The 16870-nt window shown below is 44.0% G+C and overlaps 1 protein-coding gene across 1 annotated transcript in view; it reads left to right on the forward strand.

Annotated features, from left to right (window-relative positions):
* PITPNM3 (PITPNM family member 3) overlaps nt 1-16870 on the forward strand; it is a 729687-nt gene that overhangs the window by 697624 nt on the left and 15193 nt on the right. Inside the window, exons 11-15 of the mRNA XM_075333206.1 lie at nt 2767-2958; nt 6510-6658; nt 12638-12754; nt 15987-16103; nt 16355-16503. Of these exons, the coding sequence (XP_075189321.1) occupies nt 2767-2958; nt 6510-6658; nt 12638-12754; nt 15987-16103; nt 16355-16503 (724 nt within the window). The remainder of the gene's footprint in view (nt 1-2766; nt 2959-6509; nt 6659-12637; nt 12755-15986; nt 16104-16354; nt 16504-16870) is intronic.

Here is a 16870-nt window from a genome sequence, read left to right on the forward strand (position 1 = left end):
GGGCATATACATCACAGGAGGGGCTGGGGCATATACATCACAGGAGGGGCTAGGGCATATACATCACAGGAGGGGCTGGGGCATATACATCACAGGAGGGGCTGGGGCATATACATCAGTAGGGGGCATGGACAGCCCTGGCGGTGGCACAGACATGACTGGGGACACGCACAGCACTGGGTGGCAGCACGCACTGCACTGGGTGGCAGCACGGACTGCACTGGGTGGCAGCACGCACTGCACTGGGTGGCAGCACGGACTGCACTGGGTGGCAGCACGGACTGCACTGGGTGGCAGCATTAGGGAGACAGACAGGTCTGGGGGAACATAGACATCAATAGGAGAGCACGGACTGGGGAGCATAGAAAGCAGTGGGAGGGTACAGACAGCAGTAGCGAGTTAAGAGCACTGAGGGGTGGCACACAGCACTGGGGAGCATGGATAGCATAAGGGGGGCACAGGCAGAACTCACCGTGGCATGGACAGCACTGGTGGTAGCATGGACAGCATTAGGTGGTGCGGACAGCACTGGTGGGGGGGCATAGACATCACCCAAGGGGTACAGACAGCACTAGGGGGGGCACGGACAGCAGTGAGGGGTTACACCGCGCTGAGGGGGTACACAGCACTGGGGTGTACACAGCATTAGGGGGTACACACAGCACTAGGGGGTACACACAGCACCTGGGGGTACACAGCACTGGGGGGTACACACTGTACTAGGAGGTACACAGCATGAGGGGGTACACACAGCACGAGGGGGTACACACAGCACGAGGGGGTACACACAGCACGAGGGGGTACACAGCACTAGGGGGTACACAGCACGAGGGGGTACACACAGCATTAAGGGGTACTCACAGCATTAGGGGGTACACACAGCATTAGGGGGTACTCACTGTACTAGGGGGTACTCACTGCACTAGGGGGTACACACTGCACTAGGGGGTACATAGCACTAGGGGGTACACACAGCATAGGGGGGTACATACAGCACGAGGGGGTACACACAGCATTGGGGGGTACATACAGCACTGGGGGGTACACACTGTACTAGGAGGTACACAGCATGAGGGGGTACACACAGCATGAGGGGGTACACACAGCACGAGGGGGTACACACAGCACGAGGGGGTACACAGCACTAGGGGGTACACAGCACGAGGGGGTACACAGCACGAGGGGGTACACAGCACGAGGGGGTACACACAGCATTAAGGGGTACACACAGCATTAAGGGGTACACACAGCATTAGGGGGTACTCACTGTACTAGGGGGTACTCACTGTACTAGGGGGTACACACTGCACTAGGGGGTACATACAGCACAAGGGGGTACACACAGCATTGGGGGGTACATACAGCACGAGGGGGTACACAGCACGAGGGGGTACACACAGCATTGGGGGGTACATACAGCATTGGGGGGTACACACAGTACGAGGGGGTACACAGCACTGAGCGGGGGGGGCAGCGATGGGTTGAGTACTCGCAGTGAGGGGGAGGGAGAGTCACACACACACAGCACAGTTTCGGGAGGCTGGTAAACCTGCTGCAGCTCTTCTGTGTGACTTTATCGCAGCGTGCTGCTTACCCGCCCACCAGAGCACACAGGCTGGGGATAAGCCTAGAATGTATGGGCTGCAGTCAGGTCCTGGAAGTCAGGATCTGGAGAGAGCCCGTACATTCTAGCATCTACCCACAGGGCATCAGGCAGTGGGATTTAAAGGGCCGGCAGCCGGGAAAAGCGCGGCTGCCACCAAAGCACAATGGTCCCCGGGAATGTGCCCGGGGGCCACATAAAAAGTCGTCACGGGCCGTATACGGCCCGCGGGCCGGAGGTTCCCCACCCCTGCCGTAAATGAACAACCATATTAAATTGACTTTAGTTTGTATAATAGGAAATAATAATCTTGAAAATTAAAGGGAACCAACCAGCAGGATTTTCATATATAAAGTAAAGCCAGTGCTATACTGGCGCTAGGATGCTGAATGTAAGCATGACTTGTGTTCTGAGATTGAATGTTTTATTTCAGAAATATGTGCAAGTAAAGTTCCAGCAATGCACAGCTATTTTATTGACAGGTGGAACAGGAAGGGAATATGTGAGTCGGGTCTTGCTATCTATTCCCGCCCCTGTCTGTCTGCCTGCTCTGGAAATAACATCTATGACAGCGACAGAGGGAGGAAGGCCAGGCAGGCAGGCAGACAGGGGCAGGAATAGATAACAAGACCCGACCCACATATCCCCTTCCTGTTGCACCTGTCAATCAAATAGCAGTGCATTGCTGCAACTTTACTTGTACATATTTCTAAAAAAAAACATCCAATCTCAGAAGAAAAGCTATGCTTAGATTCACCATCCTAGCGCCTGTATAGCATTGGCTTTACTTTATATATAAAAATCCTGCTGATTGGTTCCTTTTAACGATAATAGTAAATGAGGGATAAAGGTACCCAGACTCTCAATCTGCAGGATTTTCTACAAAGTTTACAAGCAATCTTACAGAGTACAAAAGGTTAACATTAGTTCTCATCGCCTTTATTATTTTCAATTGCAGATAGGAAATGTTGGGAGGCTCCTGCTGCAGGCTGTCACTTTACAGATGAATTTAAAATGACTGGCACCCTGTATAGGATATGCCTAACTTATTCATTTTAAAAGTACTATAATTTTATTGACTCAGAAAATCATTTACATATTATTTGAATCACAAGATTTTTGTTCACAAAAACAATATTAATATTCTGTATATTTTTCTCCAGTGGATGCTATTCAGGCTTGTAGTGCAGCTTTTGTAGAGACTACTACCAACAACAACTCTTCACCAGAGGCTCGAGATTGCTCCAACTTATCGACCCCTACACAGGGTAAAGCCCGGCGGTCTAGCCTTGTGAGCATGAGCAGTGAAATGTCAAGTTCTTCAGAAAGCTTGCCATCTGCAAAAATGGCTAACAGTAAGTCAGCCTTACATTTGTGTCTCACAGGGAAGAAAAATTTGTACCTCGTCATTAGTAACTTAAGTACAGTTTTATTGAATGTTAAATAGAAAGTTTTCTATGATTTTAACATGACGGGTTATTTAGTCTTTTAAAATTGATCTCTTATCCCTAGTGCAGGTGTGGTTACAACACCACCTCCAAATAGCTGTTTAAAGAGGCTGTGGCGAGCGTACCAGCTTTATTTTAATTGTTCTTTTTCTAAGATATACAGCAATGTAATCCATCACGTCACCACTGTAGAAAGTACAGAATAGATTATGTGCACCACAGCCTCTTTAAACAGCTGATGAGGGAGGGGATATAGGGCAATAGTTAGATGATCTAATATTAATGGCCTGTCCTTAAGATAACCAATCAATTTTTAAAGACAGGATAAACCCCTTGGGAACTGCATAGAAATCATAACCAGTGCTTTTTGTGTATAACGTCCTTCCAAATACAAGTAAAAACTTACAAAAACTTATATAGTTCAGTGAATCACATGCATTGTTTAGGAATAATCAAACATTAGAGTTTTAATTTTGGGTGTATTCAAAGTAATTTTCATTCTAAATCCCTATCTATTTGATGCCATAATCTAAACTATTTTCTCATTTACGAAACATTAATTAAAAATTCCCTATCCTTCCCTAACTGCACTATTTAACTGCTTTTTTTTCTTTCTTTCTTCCGTTTTAGTGACACTTTGTTTAAAAATCCCAGTGCATTCTGGGATACTAAAATGAAGCGTCATCAGGGGGATAGAGGCTATAGTCACTGTCAGCATCGGACTGGCTACCGGAGGAAACTCCAGTAATGCCAGGCCTGAATTCAGGTATCTGCATTGCACTCCGGAGCTCTCACCTGAGCTCCGGCGGGCAGCCTAGACTGTACCGCGAGTGCCGAGTGATTGATTCCCCGGTGTGATCTCCGGAGTTCAAGTGAGAGCACCGGAGATCACCCCGGCCTATTTGCAGCTGACATGAACTGAACCGCAAGCGCCAGGGAATCAATCACTCGGCGCTCGCGGTACAGTCTAGGCTGCACTCCGGAGCTCAGGTGAGTGCTCCAGAGTGCAATGCAGGTACCTGAATCCAGGCCTGGCATTACTGGAGTTTCCTCTTGTAGCTAGTCCGACGCTGGTCACTGTCACTGCCTCTGCTCCCTCCCTGAAACTAAGCAACATCAGTGATCCTCAATTCTTGGGCTGGGCTAGTCACTGAGCAATATGCACAGAATGTCATAATAATGACAGCACACTCTTTCATCAGATTAGTAGTAACAAGCTGGCAACAGAGTAAAGCACACTGTCAGTGCACCTTGTAAGATGAATACTCAGCTTTAATCGACCAGCATTCATTCCACAAGTGACATTGCAGTGCTGGTTTCTACACACTGGGTAATTCTCTTACAAGGCACACTGACAGTGCGCTCCCTACAAATTAGTCCATGACTGTCTCAAGAGCTTTACTAGGCCATTTACTTTCTGCCCACTCCCTCCAGTCCAATAAAGTCAATTACTGTACCTTAAGATGTCTAAAGCCCATAGGGCAACCAGACCTTCACTATAGTCTTCCCATCCCAGAAGGATTTTCTCAAATGTACTTGATAAACCCAACTACATTTTCCCCAGGTTTCTTAGCTCACCAACCTCAACTGCACTGGTTTTCCTTCCAAAACGTCCGGGAAAGCTGAACAATTTACCACTGACTCTAATATTACATTTAGGCCATTACCCATAAGTTGGCAATGCACTTACAGACTAACCAAATTGCTGGGTGCTAATCCATCGTCCACACATCACCAGTCAAATGTTAGCTCATTGTCCACCTCATGATTCACTCATCAGGCCTCAATAAGGAAGACAGCCAAAGAACCTCCTGCCGCAGTGTCAGTACTCACTTCATCAGAAGACCTCTTCCAGATTCACCTAATTGCTGGGTGCAAATCCATCATCCATACACCACCAGTCAATTACTAGCTCATTATCCACCTCATGATTCACTCATCAGGTCTCAATTAGGAAGACCTCCAAAGCATCTTCCACCACAAGGTCAGTACTCACTTCACCAGACCTCTTACTGCAGCTGTTCACATGGATTTGTATCTTGTCTCCAACTATTGGTCACAAATCACTCCCAAATTCCCGTTGAGACCCCTGATCTAGCATGTCATGTGTTTTATCGCTCACTCCTCCAAATGGTGCCAAACATCTACTTATGAGTTGCCCTCAACCTTTTTTTACCACACACTGAAGCAGTCCACTGGCTTAGATACTGAACAGAAGAGCGACAGATGACAACTCAGACCCTTGTGTATGTTCACCCTACTGATGATGGTGCGTTGACTTGAACTTCCCGTTTAATATCACGTTATTACTTTGCGCGTAAAAGTTGTGTTAGATGCTGGTGAAGTAGGAGAATGTTTACCCTGTTAGCTTGTAAAATTATGTTTTAACTATTCTTTACCACATCTTGATGATACAACGCCTGTACTGCATATTTCATACATGTGATGATAGTTTACCACCAGCTACACAGAGAATTCTCCAGGCATTGCCACTAAATCATTCATACAAGGAAAAAAGGTTTTATTGTATTCAGACATGTCTTTGGAAATGTAACACATTTTTTTCTAAATCTGCTGAAACTAGAAATGTCAGATGACATTTTAACAAGGCTTTTGATAGACCAGAATATTGAAAGAGTTGAAGGCACTTTCATTGGGAACCATTGGCTTGAAGAATCTGAAAGGATTACAGTGGTGATTATTTCCAGTAACAGACACTGCAAAAAACTCTCAATAATGGAAGTATGAAAAAAAACCACTGCATGCTGCTATTGGTGGCATATCTCGGATCGCACACTCCCATATAAGTGGGTGAAACTTCGGACTTTATCCGAGTGCAGTCTGAAATACGAAGAGACAGACAATGGAGAAGATGGAGAAATTAATCTCTCCATCTTCTCCGCACCTGTAATCTCCCATGTGAGAGAAGAAGATCACAGTAGATGACACTCGGCTCACGCTCGCAGCAAAGTTTGAGTCGAGTGTCATTAGCATATTATATACTATGCGATACGCCACTGTTAGCCCGGTTTTACACTGCATTTACACATCCATGTGAAGAATCGATGTGCTGCCCAATTTTTTATGAGAGCACACAGACTCATTTAAATATGTCCTATTCTCAGCCTCAAAAATCGGATCAGAATGGGACATGTTCTGAGTACCATGGATGTCATTTTCGAATCCGCCATTTTAAATGATATCTGAATAGATCTATGTAACCAAATTGGTCTGTAAAAAATCAGGCAGCACTCGAGCATTTAACACATACAGTATGTGTGAATGCAGTCTTATACTCATGTCTATCATCTGTGTCTGGTACTACAAGTGAATGGAGCAGGACTGCAATATCAGGCACGATTTGCATTCTTTTCTGATCTCAGACAACTCTTTACCGTCTTGAAATGTGTAATAGAATATAGAGTTATACAGTCTGAATTAGTATTTTGCTTACACAGTTACAGCTAATTGGTGGGGAACAAAGCGTATTGATTACGCCTTATACTGTCCGGATGTACTCACAGCCTTTCCAACTGTAGCACTACCACACCTTTTCCATGCCAGTTACTGGGAATCTACAGATGTGGTGGCTTTCATTCTGAGACAGGTAAGATTTATTGTTACTTCTTAGCTTGATTATAGACCTTGAAATACTATTTCTGGCAGGTCCTTATTCACTATCTTTGTCCTCCTTATTTAAATCATGGCTCGATTAACAAGATCTGGTCCATTGACCACGTTAGTAATCTGTGGCTGCAGAACATGAGGCTGGGAATCATCTACTACCTCCCAGCATCTGCAGCACTTCTTTTGATTAGCTGGCCTCATACATCATCATGCATGTGCCAGGCTGGCTAAGAAGAGCCAGGAGGTAAGAGGCATTTCTCAGGGCTCCTGTCCAGTGGCGACAGATTACTGACATGGTCAATGGACTGGATCCTGTAAATTGGGAACAACTCTAGTCAATTGGGTTAAAGGAGCCTAATGAAAATCAAAGAATGGCCTTTTCACCTTGCCTGACTGGCATATATCAGTACACTATAGTTTAAAAGCTATGACATAGTGTACAATCCTATGCTATTCCAGTTAAAAAGATCAAAATGCATTAAAAGTACACTATTGTTGACGATTTCTACTATATGGTATTTGTGTATGGCTTCCATTTAATGTATACATCCTGGTATATACTATAAACAAGAGCCATGAACATCACATGATGTGAACAGAACCTAAGTGCTGCCAAAATAGTAATTCAGCCCACAATAGATTGATGTTGCTGAGCTTTGAATACCCATTGGCATGATATTAAGTGTTCTGAAGCATCTGTCCCTAATAGAGATGAGCGATGTTCGAATCGAACCGTTTGCCAATTTCAAATTCGATTGGTTTTGGGCGGTGTTCGAGTCGTTCGACCAACTCGAACGATTTGCTTCATGTTCGACCCATTCGAGTTACCGTTCGATAATGGTTCGATCACCAAAAGCGTGGCTTTTCACAGTAAGGCTATGTGCACACATTGTGTATTAGCATGCGTCCTGCATCCCCAGCACAATCCCTCTCTCTTTCCTACTCACCGATCACTGGCGCGGTACTGCACGGCTATTACAAAGCTCCGGCGGCTTTTCCTCTTTTGAAAATGGCTGCCGCTCATTATTCAATCTGGTATTCCCTGCTTTCCCCGCCCACTGGCGCCCATGATTGGTTGCAGTCAGACACGCCCCCACGCTGAGTGACAGCTGTCTCACTGCAACCAATCACAGCCGCCGGCGGGCGGTTCTATATCGTGCAGTAAAATAAATAAATAAATGATTTAAAAAAAAAAAAAAAACCTGCGGTCCCCCCCAATTTTGATACCAGCCAAGATAAAGCCACATGGCTGGAGGCTGGTATTGTCAGGAAGGGGAGTGCCACATTATGGGGAGCCCACCACCCTAACAATATCAGCCAGTAGCCGCCCAGAATTGCCGCATCTAATAAATGCGACAGTCCCGGGACTCTACCTGGCTCATCCCAAATTGCCCTGGTACGGTGGCAATCGGGGTAATAAGGTTAGGTTAATCATGGCAGGCGTCTCCCCGAGATACCTTCCATGATTAACCTGTAAGTGAAAGTAAATAAACACACACAGCGAAAAATCCTTTATTTGGAATAAAAGACAAAAAAACTCCCTCTTTTACCACTTTATTAATCCCCAAACAGACATCCAGGTCCGAAGTAATCCACGCAACGCTTTCAGCTCTGCTACATGAAGCTGACAGGGAGCGCCGTAGAACACGAGCGCTCTGTGTCAGCTCCACGCAGCAACTGAAATGACCCGCGCTGTCACAGGAGACTTCACTCAGGTAGTGCCTGCGTGTCTCTCTCGCGTGCTCTCTCTCTCTTCTCCTCTTCTCTCTCGCTCCTCTCTCTGTTCTCTCTCTTCTCTCTCTCTTCTCTCTCCTCTCTCTTCTCTCTCCTTTCTCTCTTCTCTCTCTCTTCTCTCTCTTCTCTCTCTTCTCTCTCTTCTCTCTCTCTTATTTCTCTCTCCTATCTCTCTCTCCTTTCTCTCCTATCTCTCTCTTCTCTCTCTCCTCTTTAACTACTCTCTCTCTCCTCTCTCTCTCTCCTCTCTCTCCTCTCTCTCTCTCTCCTTTCTCTATCTCTTCTCTCTCTTCTCTCTCCTCTCTCTCTCACTCATCTCTCTCTCTCATCTCTCTCTCTCATCTTTGTAGCTGAATAATCTACTTCTGGTTTCTCTACTGCAATGCAGAGGTCAAGATTACCAAATCTTCCTATGATTTTCATTACAGGCAGTGGCTCCATGGGTAGATCTGCTGCTTAAGGAGAATTAGTTCATGAGTTCGAGTCCCGGTAAAGAATTTAATTTAATTTATTTATAATTTTAAATTATAATTATTTATTTATAATTATAATTTAATTTAATTATGCACTTAGGGGAGGAGCCGCACATCAGCTGTGAGCCGCGGAACACACCTCTAAAATCGGACCAGTTTACGGAATGAGGCTGCATTGCTCTCTCCTCTCTCTCCTCTCTCTCATCTCTCTTCTCTCTCTCTTCTCTCTCTTCTCTCTCTCATCTCTCTTCTCTCTCCTCTTTCTCCTCTCTCTCTTCTCTCTCTCTTCTCTCTCTCATCTCTGCTGTCTCTCTCCTCTCTCTCTTTCTTCCTCTCTTCTCTCTCTCTTCTCTCTCTCTTTCTCTCTCCTCTCTCTCCTCTCTCTCTTTCTCTCTCTCTCAGACCTGGTGATGATCAGCTGATGCGGTCACCTGACGGAATCAGCTGACATTATAAGTCGAGCGGTGAGGCCGACTTTTTACTGCCTGGCCGGCTAAACTATCAGCTGATGCTGTCGGACAGGAGTCTGCACAGAAGTGTGTAGTTTTTGGGGGGTTTTTTGCACTGATGCATCAGCTGATTGTATAAAAGCCGTTTATACAATCAGCTGCTGTGTCATGTGATTCAGGCCCTTGAAGCTGACATATCCTCTGATCACTTAGCCTTTCAGAAAACCGATCAGATGATATTGGATCCGGATTGGACGGCGCGGGACCCTTGACCCCGGATTACTGAGGAGGGGGGTTCTTTGTTTCAATAAAGATGGAATCACTAATTGTGTTGTGTTTTATTTCTAATAAAAATATTTTTCTGTGTGTTGTGTTTTTTTTATCTGTACTAGAAATTCATGGTGGCCATGTCTAATATTGGCGTGACACCATGAATTTCGGGCTTAGGGCCAGTTGATAATATACAGCTAGCCCTAACCCATTATTACCCAGCGAGCCACCCGTCACCAGGGCAGCTGGAAGAGTTGGATACAGTGCCAGAAGATGGCGCTTCCATGAAAGCACCATTTTCTGGGGCGGCTGCGGACTGCAATTCGCAGCAGGGGTGCCCAGAAAGCTTGGGCACCTTGCGCTACGGATTTCAATCCCCAGCTGCCTAGTTGTACCTGGCTGGACACAAAAATTGGGCGAAACCCACATAATTTTTTTTTTTAATTATTTCATGAAATTTGTGAAATAATAAAAAAAAGGGCTTCCCTATATTTTTGGTTTCCAGCCGGGTACAAATAGGCAGCTGGGAGTTGGGGGCAGCCCGTAGCTGCCTGCTGTACCTGGCTAGCATATAAAAATATGGCGAAACCCATGTCATTTTTTGGGGGGCAAAAAACTCCTGCATACAGTCGCCCCATTTTTGTGTCCAGCCAGGTACAACTAGGCAGCTGGGGATTGGAATCCGCACAGGTTGACCCAAGCTTTTTGGGCCCCTCTGTGCAAATTGCAGTCCAAAGCCGCCCCAGAAAATGGTGCTTTCATAGAAACACCATCATCTGGCACTGTATCCAACTCTTCCAGCAGCCCTGATGCCGGGTGGCTTTATGGATAATAAAGGGTTAATACTAGCTTTGTTTTACTAGCTAGTATTAAGCCAGGGATTCTTAATGTCAGGCAAGTTTGACCCGGCCATTAAGAATCTCCAATAAAGGGTTAAAAAAAAGACACCACAGAGAGAAAAAATACTTTAATAGAAATAAATACACAGACACACTTAGAGACGCCATGTTTATTACTTCCTCTCACCCCTCCACGATCCTGATTTTCTGTCTCTTTCTTCTTCAACCCATGCAGCTCTGCTACATCAGACAGCACTGCCTGGGAGGAAGACGTTGCTGCTCCCGTGCAGTCTAATCCCTCAGTGAGTGAGCAGAGGCTGCGGGTTGTAAGCGGTGACATCACCACTGCCACCGTTGCAATAGTAATCTGACAGGCAGGTTACTATAGCAACGGTGATCTCTGAGCACCTGATTCCCAGGGCCGCTATTCACCGGCTTTGGCATCCAGTCCCTGCATGTGGGCTGACTCTGTAAAGAGCGCCGACATGCAGGAACGGGGAGCCAAGCATGTGCCCAAGCATCTCGCCAGTACACGGAGAAGCTCAAACGAGCACCGCCTACCGGAAAGATGCACTAACAGGACCTAGCATGACGTCTAGCCATGTGACTAGTCTGTAGCCAATGAGATAACAGACACGTGACTTGTCACATGCTATGACGACGTCTTGGAAGGTCCTATCATCAGTGCTGGTTACCGGGAGGGTGCAGCGATGATCGGAAGGAAAAGCGGCGGGAGACAGAGTCTGCAGGACGCATCGGGGGGACCTGTAAGTATAATGGCAATATTTACAGTATTAACTGTATGTGTACATGTATAATGTGTTTGTATGTGTTTGTGTTTGCCTGCCATTGTTTTCAATGGGGTTCGAAGGTGTTCGTCGAACGTTCGCCGAACACACCCGCTGTTTGACTAACCGAACCGAACTTGAACACTGGGGGGTGGCTCAACACTAGTCCCTAAGGATTTGACATTGAAAGATATAACGCACTCAGATTTGTGGCAAAATGAAAATTTCAGTTTAAGTATTGGCATCTTAAAGAGAACCTGTCAGAATGATTTTGTACTCTAAAGTAAAGACATGGCTCTAATGGTGCTGTAATACTGATGAAATTGATATATTTTGAAAAGAAATCTGTTTTGTGGTTCTTAGTTAATCCACATTTAGTTTTTTGCTAATTAGGTTTCGGTGCACAGTGATCGGGATTTCTCCTCCTTGTCTGTGATTCCCCGGCTCCTCCATTTTCCTTCACTCTGTGAATAATCAGCCTTCTCTGTTTGAAATCTCAGCCGTTACCTGTCATTCAGCGTCCAGAGGCAGGAGGAGAAGTAGGGGTATCACAGACAGGGAGGAGAAGACTTAGTTAGTAGAAAATTTCAAATGCTGATTACAGAAGAACAACAAAGTGAATTTCTTCACTAAAGGTATCAATGTAATTGGTATTACAGCACCATTACAATCATATCTTTACATTAGACAACTTTTCTGACATTTATTCTCTAAGCTTTTCCAGATGATCCTAAGGATAAGCTATAAATGGTTCATAGGTGCACTGGCACCCCCACCTTTTGAGACCATGTTGTACATTGTTTCATGGATGCCACATTCTCCATGGGGTCTAATGAAGAGGTGGACGTGTTGCCATTCCATCCGGTGTAAATAACGTATGGGCTTTCTAATGGGTCCATGCTTTCTTTTGATCCTTGTTTTTTGGGCATTTGCTGAAAAATTTTTTGGTGCCAAAGAGCCTAATCTAATTTTTGTTTCCCTTTTCTCATGAAAATGACTGTAAAAACATCTTCTTTTTGTTGTTCCCCTTTAGGAAGGCGTTTTTTATTCAAGTGTTGATTAGGATTTACTACTACATGAATGACGTGTATATCTTTTGTGTATACAGATAAACTTGCTTGAGGCCATGTTGTGCTTTCTAAACATAATGCTAATTTCTCACTTCGCTGAGCATGATATACATCTGACATCTCACCACTTGTCAGTTATTATGTAAATTAGCATAATACAGTGTGTTACGTTATAATTTTAGACTGCCATGTATTCAAGCATTGACATCTTCCTATATGTCTGCCTTTACCACTGAATTATTTATCGCCTTTGATCTGAGACTCGTTAAGGAGCGGCTCAGACATTTTGTACTGTAACTTCAGCACTCCCTTTAATCAGGACTCACTGTCTTTCAGCTGATGAGGTACGAGAGTGTGCAGATAAAGCAAAAGGAAGGAATCGACACTATGAACATGAGTCCCTCAAGTCGCCAAGAGAAATGGCTGCGAAAGAGGAATCACGTCAAACTGCGCGTATGTAATAAAGTCAAACTAAGGAGAACTCTGCATAATTTACAATAAACTGTACACTGTACATAGAACTTTCCCCTCAGCTCTTGGGACTGATAGCCATGTTTCCATCTCAGACGGTGTTGCGTATCTCTGGTGTCGTATATCAATTCAAGTTACCAGCCCTTCACGGGGACATTGAGTGACACCATTGTATCTCCCCGTGAGATCTATCATAGTCACCTGCTGCCGGCAATATCTTTTCCTAAGCAATGGCCTTAACATATTGAAGGCTTCGGTTTTGCTGAGAGCAAACCTGTTCTATGTAAAACAGTCTGAGTCCTCTCTATGGACAAATGGTATCGGATTTTATTTCCTAAAACCTTTCCTGTACTGTTCCTGTTATGGAGATTTTGGTGTTTGCACCACCAGTAAATTGGACAATAAAAGTGTATCAACTAATTGCTTGTATTGTATAGTAAAGCTACGGGGAACCAATTTGCAATAGCTAGTGTAAAATAAAACTGATTGAGAAAAAAAATTGTTTAAAAATAAACAGAAAATTATGTTGTCACCAGCCCTGACAAAACTTGAGTGGTTTAGATACTAATTCTGCACTCATTGATGCGTTGTGCACAATATGAAGATTATAGTTCATTGCAAAAGTGTTAGGGTTGTCCACTTTGGAGGACATTTTTACAGTATTTCTTACTTACATGTATGTATTTGGGGCTAAAAATCATTTTTGCAATTGGGATTAATTAAAAATTTTGCAACGTCTGCTTTCTATAGCTTCGTCATTACATTTTGTATTGTGTTTTAAAAGGAATCTGTCACCAGATTTTTGCTACTTCATCTGAAAACAGCATGTTGTAGGCAAAGAGATTCTGAAACTAACCACGTTTAACTTAGATTACAGGGTACAGCCATTCTCACGTTATCTCAGAATTGAGTGTAGCAGAGCTGGGAGCTGTACTGCCCATGTGACGCCCTGGCACGCCAGGTAGTCACACAGTGTTAGGCCCCCGCACAACACCTTCCCACAAAGGGTTACACACAGCCGACAAAACCCTAGTCACCCCCACAGAGTAGGACAGGCACACCAGTGGGCTATCCCATCGCCCCCAGGGTACCCCATAACAGCAGCGTTGGTGCAACACTTCACCATACACCGTGGGTGGCGTCACAGACAGTATACAATACACCCTATACAATTACGTCCCCTTTTATTTGCTGTGTCCGCGCGACCCCCGGGTCCGGTAGAATCCCTCGAGCCACACTGCGGATCTGGATCCGAGCAGCTTGGCTGCTGGTACGGGGGCAGCACACCCACACCAGGCTCTCAGTTAAGATTGTGATTTGACTGTGATGTGTCAATAACAGCAGGGGGTGTGGCAGACTGCAGTGCAAGAGGCATGGAATCATACAATGTTAATAACAGAGCAACCCTTTAGTATGAGTAAACAATAGCTTGCACACAGATAAGAGAAACACAGATTTTTTATCTTTTTTAACCCTCACAGCATGCTGTCCTCAGCTTACATTGCAAAATCCTAGTGACAGGTTCCCTTTTTTTATTATTATTATTATTATTTATTCATAAAGCACCATTGATTCCATGGTGCTGTATTTGAGAAGGGGGTTACATAGAATACATATGTAAGTTACAGTAGACAGACTAGTACAGAGGGAAGAGGACCCTGCCCTTGCGGGCTTACATCCTATAGGATTTTGGGGAGGAGACAGTAGGTGGGGTGTAGGTTGGGCGGCAGCTCCGCACGGTGGTAAGGTGGCAGAATCTGTCAGTTTTAAATGAAACTCAAATGTAAAAATGATTTTTAGCCACAAATATATGCATCTAAGTAAAAGAAAAAATAAAAAGTCTGTAATTTTAATATTCTGTCAATTGAGATATAGTTTTGAATTGCCCTTGTGTAGTGCTGTAATTGAATTGTGTTCCTTAACGTTTTCTTAAAGAGTAAAGTTTCCTTTAATGGATCTTTTCATGGCTCTAGTGTTTGGGGGAAGGGAGCAATGGTGGAATGTGACTTGAATGTTGGGTGCCCAAAAGCCTTTTTACTAGGGCTGAGCAGTCCAGTGTAAGTTCAGGTTTGCTATGTTTGGACTTTAGTTAAAAGTTTGGTTTGGGAGCCAGACTTAACCTGAATCTGACCCTGGACCTTGAAACCCATATAAGTCAAAGGGGACCCAAACTTTGGTGCTGTAAAATGGCTGTAAAATACTCATAGTAAGGTTAAGGGGCCTGTAACAGGAAACAAAATGAGGGTAAGAACATGAAAATTGCTCGGCAAACAAATGTGGATATAGAATAAAATTTTAAAAAAATTAAGTGGGTTCCCGCCTATTTTTGATAACCAGCACAGGTAAAGGAGACAGCTTGGGGCTGGTATTATCAGGCTGGGAAGGTCCATTGTCAATTGTCCCTTTCCAGTCTAAAAATAGCAACCCGCAGCCACCCCAGAAGTGGTGCATGCATTAGATACACCAATTGGGATGCTTTACCTGTTCTTCCTGATTGCCCTGACATGCTAGCAGTTGGGGTAATACTTTTAGGGTTGATGTCAGCTCTGAATTGACAGTTGGCATCAAGGCCAGAGGTTAGTAATGGAGAGGCATCTAGCAGACACCCACAATACTAACCTGGTAAGTGTACAGTTAAAAAACACAAAACTTGAATAAAGACTCCCCCTCATTCACCAATTTATTAATTTTAAAAAATCCTCGAAGTTCCAATGTAATCCAATTGAGGAATAAAGACCCCCCCAGACTTCCCCCATTAACCAAATTATTAATTAAACAAAATAATCAAAGTTCTGACGTAATCCAATAGAGTAATGTCCCACGATGCCCATCGAATCCTACGTAGCTTTGTTGTGAACTCTCAGAATGAGGTTCCATAAGTTACTGCCGGTGAGTTGTAGCCAAGAATTTCTCATGGCCCCGGACACCATGTTTCCAGCACAAACCCCGACTTTTACCATTCCGGTTCGCTGATCTCTACGTTCTACCTTAGGTAGAACATATACGTATGGGGCTGAAGCAACAAAATAAATCTAACCTCCAGCTTAGTTGCAAATCTGAGTCTCTATCTACTTGGCAGTTAGAGTGTAAATTATAGCATTTCGGCAGTTAGAAACCTGATTATTGCTGTTTCACTCTGTTTACATACATATACAGTATATGTTAGATTAAATATATTATAATGTTTATTTTATATATGTTCCCTTTGTTCCAGAATGTTACAGCCAACCACCGAGTCAATGATGTGATTGCAGTGGAAGGAGGATCTCAAATCTTGGTTGGTCGATTCATGTATGGTCCTCTAGACATGGTAGCTCTGACAGGTGAAAAGGTATTAGAGATCAAATATTTTATTGCATATTAATCTTAAAATAGTTTTTTGTGAATAATTTGTTTCTAGAAAACTTGTCATATCTAGAGGAAACAACATTTTATATCAGTTTATCTTAGTGGCATGATTTGTTGTAAACTATCCTTTTGTCATCGATATGAGAATTACAGATGTTTCTATTCCTGCATTCAATTTATTCCATTAATTGCTTTCTATAAACCAAATGTCTTAGATATAAACTCATATTCCAGGTAGACATCCTTATTATGATCGAACCCTCCAGTGGAAGATGGGTCTACTTTGACACAGAGATATCTAATAGCAGTGGGCGAGTGTCCTATAATGTACCAGGGGATAAAAGATTGGGAGTTGGAGTGTACCCCATCAAGATGGTTGTAAGGTAAGCTTGTATCCCCCAGCAATGTACTATGTAGGTTTCATTCCTGCATGCCCAAGGTGCTTTGGGGCAATGAGTAATAATGACTTTTGGATGAGAATAACATGTAATACGAAATTGTTCTTTTGGCGTTTTCATGCCAGTTTAAATCAAACCTGCCGAAATGTGTAAAGCTGGGGTAGGACATAGCGTGGACACTCCTGATTGTCAAATTCATTAAAAGTAGTATTTTTTGCATCTCGGAAATATTACTCCAGTCCTTGACTACGCCATTTCTGGCTCGGAAACAGCTTTCAGTGATAGAGGAGAATGCTGACCCCGCATCCATCCTTATCACTGAGAGAACTGCTATCTCTTCCTGACCCTCACT

Source organism: Anomaloglossus baeobatrachus, chromosome 2, assembly GCF_048569485.1.
Source record: "Anomaloglossus baeobatrachus isolate aAnoBae1 chromosome 2, aAnoBae1.hap1, whole genome shotgun sequence".
In the NCBI taxonomy this organism is placed as follows: domain Eukaryota; kingdom Metazoa; phylum Chordata; class Amphibia; order Anura; family Aromobatidae; genus Anomaloglossus; species Anomaloglossus baeobatrachus.